Raw genomic sequence first — 4,132 nt, 5'->3', positions numbered from 1 at the left:
CCCCCTTCTTTCTTTCTCTCATTCTCTTTCTCTCTCCTTTCATACCTGTCTCAGCAAAAAAAAAACCCCCAAAAAACAACCCCAAATCGGAAACAACCAGAAATATGCCGACGTCTCTATTTCCAGGCGTGCGAGAGAAGAAACTAACTCAAAACAAAACAAAACAAAAAAGAAATAACAAAGATTTTTCTAACGCTTTCATTTTCTGTCTCTTGTCCTCAGATTTTCTCCTCCCTCCCCGACTCTAAACAAGCCTGACGTCTCCTGGGGACCCGAGTGCTCTAACACAGGAGCGGACAAGAATCAGCAGAGAAATATCTCGCAGATGCAGTTAAGAGGAAACTAGACACATTGTGTCTCGTCCTTTACGCCTTTTTCTATCCGGAGATACTGGGAGATTGTGGACAGCCCCATGAAACACAAGATAACGAGCATTTCTAAACACGTTTGGACGAAGCTGACCCTATAACTTCATTTTTTTGAGGGGTTTTGATTATATTCCAACCCTTTGGGGATTTTATTCTTCTTCTTTTCTTGATTATTGTGCAAGCTTGGAATTTTAAGATTTAGATTCTTGAGATCGGGTTTTGTTCTAAGACAAGCCTACTCAGACGAATTGTCAAATTTTTGGGGCGATTTGAAACTATACGTTTGAACCTTTTCTGTTGGGACGAGCGGGCATTAAATAGCAGCGGAAACGTTTGTCTAAATAATTTATTTCCAACACCCGCAAAGTCTCATCCGGATTGACACCTTCGTTGCAATTCTTGGATTTAAAAGGAGCAGTGGAAGAATCGACGCAGTGTGAGAGACCTAAAAGGAAAGGAGAGCTGGTTCTCATTACTGTGGCTGTATATCTAAGATCAGCAGCGACTCTGTGATCCTATCAAGCCGGCTGTGGTTGGGGCTGAAACCAGAACCCTAGCCATTGTGCGATAGCGCAAGTCACACGACGCTCTGGTGCTAATTGGCTTCTCGCCAAAACCTCACAGGTCCGGAGGTGAGGGAGGTAGATAGAGAAACAGTCAGCGCCGCGGAGCGGGCGTTTGTTCCTTCGCTCGTTCTCACGTGCCTATCTGTGTGTGTGTGTCTTTGTGTGTGCGTTGTTGTGCGTGCGTGCGAGCGTGGCTGCGTGCCCATGTATGTAGGTGACGAGACAAACCTAATCAGTCTGACCACGGCGCTCACACCTCAAAGGTGAGAGAGAGGTAGAGGAGCATGACACTGACCATAGATCTCTCCTCCTCGTCAACTCTGTCACCAGTCGCAACTCCGCCAGCAGAACAAGCAACAGCAGCAGCAGTAGTAGCAGCGTCTCTGAGCTCGCTGTCTCAACTATCCGCCCGGCTTCCCTACACATCTGGAACTATGTCTCATCCGAACAACAGCACGAATGTCTTCGGGACAACTTCTGCAAATGCCACGGAAGTTTCCAACGACACCGAGATAGATTACACCTTTGACAGGTACGTGAGCATTCTTCCATTTGTTTTACCATTGTTTCTCTTTCTTAGATACACTTTTTCCCGACTTAGAATATGAGTGTGGCGCACTGTTAGAAGGCGCGTCAATCAGGGCGGGAAACGTTTATAGTAGAAATCCCAGACGGTGTCCAAATACGTGTCATTAAGAGAGGACAGACGAACAATCTAAGTGTTTAGAGTACCTCAGGCGTTGGTTAAGGGCTCTGGTTTGCTCTGCGTTGATTGCTGTTAGCTTTTTTTTAACTTCGCGAATTTTTTTTTTTCGAAGAAAGACCAAAAATATATCAATCAAAATTACACAAGTTTTTTTTTCTTTAATCACTTGTTTCCGAATTGGCTTCTGTGGTCTGGTGGTTAGAATCAACGCCGTCACAAGCAGACTACCCGAGATCGAGTGGCGCGTGACGATAACTTTTATCGAGTATCTCGGTCTTTCTGCAAGGACGTTGTTTTCCTCTCAGCCCGGGTTGGCCCCGACAGCTAGGGTTGAAGTCTGCCTCTATTCTGAGATTTCTCTCTCACCTGCCTAAAACAGACTCTTTCCTCTTCATTTTGACTACTTTTCTGTCGTTTCAACAAAAGTTTGCCTTAAAAGAATGGGTTAACAAAAATACACAAGATGAACAGTAACAAAAATATAAGCAGCATCTGTTAAAAGAACTACTTTATCATGCACATCACACGCATGAGCAGCAAAAACAAAAATAAAACAACCAACAACCCCCTTCCCCCCCAAAAAACCCCCCAACAACAACAACCCAACAACAACAACCCAACAACAACAAAAACAACAACTGCAGAATAAATTTTAAAAAATAATAAAGTGAATCTTGTCTCTCTCCTCAGGTGGGGGATTAACTCTGACCTCGATGGCATCCTCGTTCCCATCGTCTTCGGCATCATCTTCGTTGTCGGACTGGTGGGCAATGGTACCCTCATCATCTCCGTGGTCGCCAACAAGGTGAGTTACTAGCTTCTTACAGGCCTACTGGTTTGGCTTTAGGTCTCGCAACTGTTGGATTATGGGTTCGAATCCTGTCAGGGGTCCAACGTTGTGTTCTTGTGCACTTTACACATTTTTTTTCACTTTGCTCGTGTGGAAATGCGTACCCGGCTATAGACAGTGAACGATCTTGTCAGTTTGTTAGTGTTCAGGAGTCTAATCAGCTGCTTGCACTGTATGCTTCCCGGGAGCCCGAGACTGTTTCTGAGTGTTCTAGTGTCTTCCATGGAGCTTGCTGTTCACCGAGGAAGTGCGCTCTAAAGATGCTATTTATAATCTATCTTTATTAAGTCCCAAGTCAACCTGTTTACTTTATTTAATAAATGAGTGTTTTATATCATGTGGTGTGGGCCAATAGCCTTACACACTGAATTAACCTACTTCGATGATTGCTGGTTTCTCAACTGATCACTGAAAAAGTCAACCTGTTATGTGGAGGAACTTCCAGTCCTAGACTGCTGTGCTCTTTTCCTTCTAAAACATGTTGCCAATTTGTATACTGTAGCTTTAACGCCCCTTTCTACTAGGTACGATTATATTTAAGAGGAAATAATTCTAAATCTAACATCCGTCTCCAATAGGACCTGTCCGAATGAGTGGAAGCTTAAAGCTTAACCCCCTTCCCCCACCACCCCCCACCCCCAAGAAGAAAAGCAAAAAGGTCAGCACGCCCAGTGGGAGATGCGAGCCAGGTCCACCCACTTCGTGGTTTAGCACGCTGCCAACTGAGCTAATGGAGCGCAATCGTGCAGTGAACTTTTGCGAAAGTAAACAACTTGTGTTTCGCGCGCTCATATGATCTTACGCAGTTGCAAGCGCCGTAAAACCCTATACTACTACTACTACTACTACTACTACTACGGAGCGCACTTCTAAGAAAAATGTACTCTTACCAGCGTGTGTAGAATAATAATGTACTTGTATATTACTATGGTGATGAGGTCCAGGAAACTTCTTGACCGAAGCTCATCTGTCAAATTAGCGAAAATGACACCTCATGCTCACTCTCATCATTACCGTTAGATGGATATAACTATACCGTAGTAAGACTGTGTGTCAAGGACCGAGGTGTCGGAGACATATCGAGCGAGGGTCTATAATTTCAAGAAAATTGTTGGTAAGTAAATCGTATTATTTTAACAGGGGTGCAAGGGAAGGGGGGGGGGCGAGGATGAAATGCTGTGCATCACATGTGAAGTGACAATGAAGGGGGTTTGATTATTCTATCCTTGTTTTATTTATTTACTTTTACTTATATCCTTTAAGTTGAAGCGTGTGTCCTTTTATGTGTAATGAACTAATACTATTAGATTGTTTTGTAGGTGTCAAAAAAAGCAACGATGTAGGTGGCTTTATTAATTTTTTTCTCTTGCCGCTCATTATCGTCACTGTTGTTCCAAACATGATTTTATAGTCTCGTCAAACTATACGCTTTCGTTGACATGAAGGCTGAACGTCAAAAGTGTCTTGCGGAGAGACAAAAAAGAACTTCGTAAGTGAATTGTGTTAGAATAATTATGTTAAAGTAAAGCAAATTATAGTCTTACGAAAACCGTAAAAGTTCAGAGAAACGGGTAAACCGAAGTTTGAACTTCAGTGCACTTTTTTGAGATGTATGATTTTTTAATTTATTTATTTTTTTTTT

General features: G+C 43.1%; 1 protein-coding gene across 1 annotated transcript in view; it reads left to right on the top strand.

Moving 5' to 3' along the window:
• Positions 1-222: 222 nt before the first annotated feature.
• Positions 223-4,132, top strand: part of LOC101845677 (neuropeptide CCHamide-1 receptor) — a gene marked incomplete at its 5' end in the record, with an annotated part of 21,394 nt that continues 17,484 nt past the window's right edge. Inside the window, 2 exon segments of the mRNA XM_005093464.3 lie at positions 223-1,466; positions 2,331-2,445. Coding sequence (XP_005093521.2) covers positions 1,219-1,466; positions 2,331-2,445 — 363 coding nt within the window.

This window comes from Aplysia californica, unplaced genomic scaffold (genome assembly GCF_000002075.1).
Source record: "Aplysia californica isolate F4 #8 unplaced genomic scaffold, AplCal3.0 scaffold00064, whole genome shotgun sequence".
NCBI classification, from domain to species: domain Eukaryota; kingdom Metazoa; phylum Mollusca; class Gastropoda; order Aplysiida; family Aplysiidae; genus Aplysia; species Aplysia californica.
The sequence above is the reverse complement of the archived record's forward strand: the minus strand, read 5'-3'. Positions and strand labels throughout refer to the sequence as shown.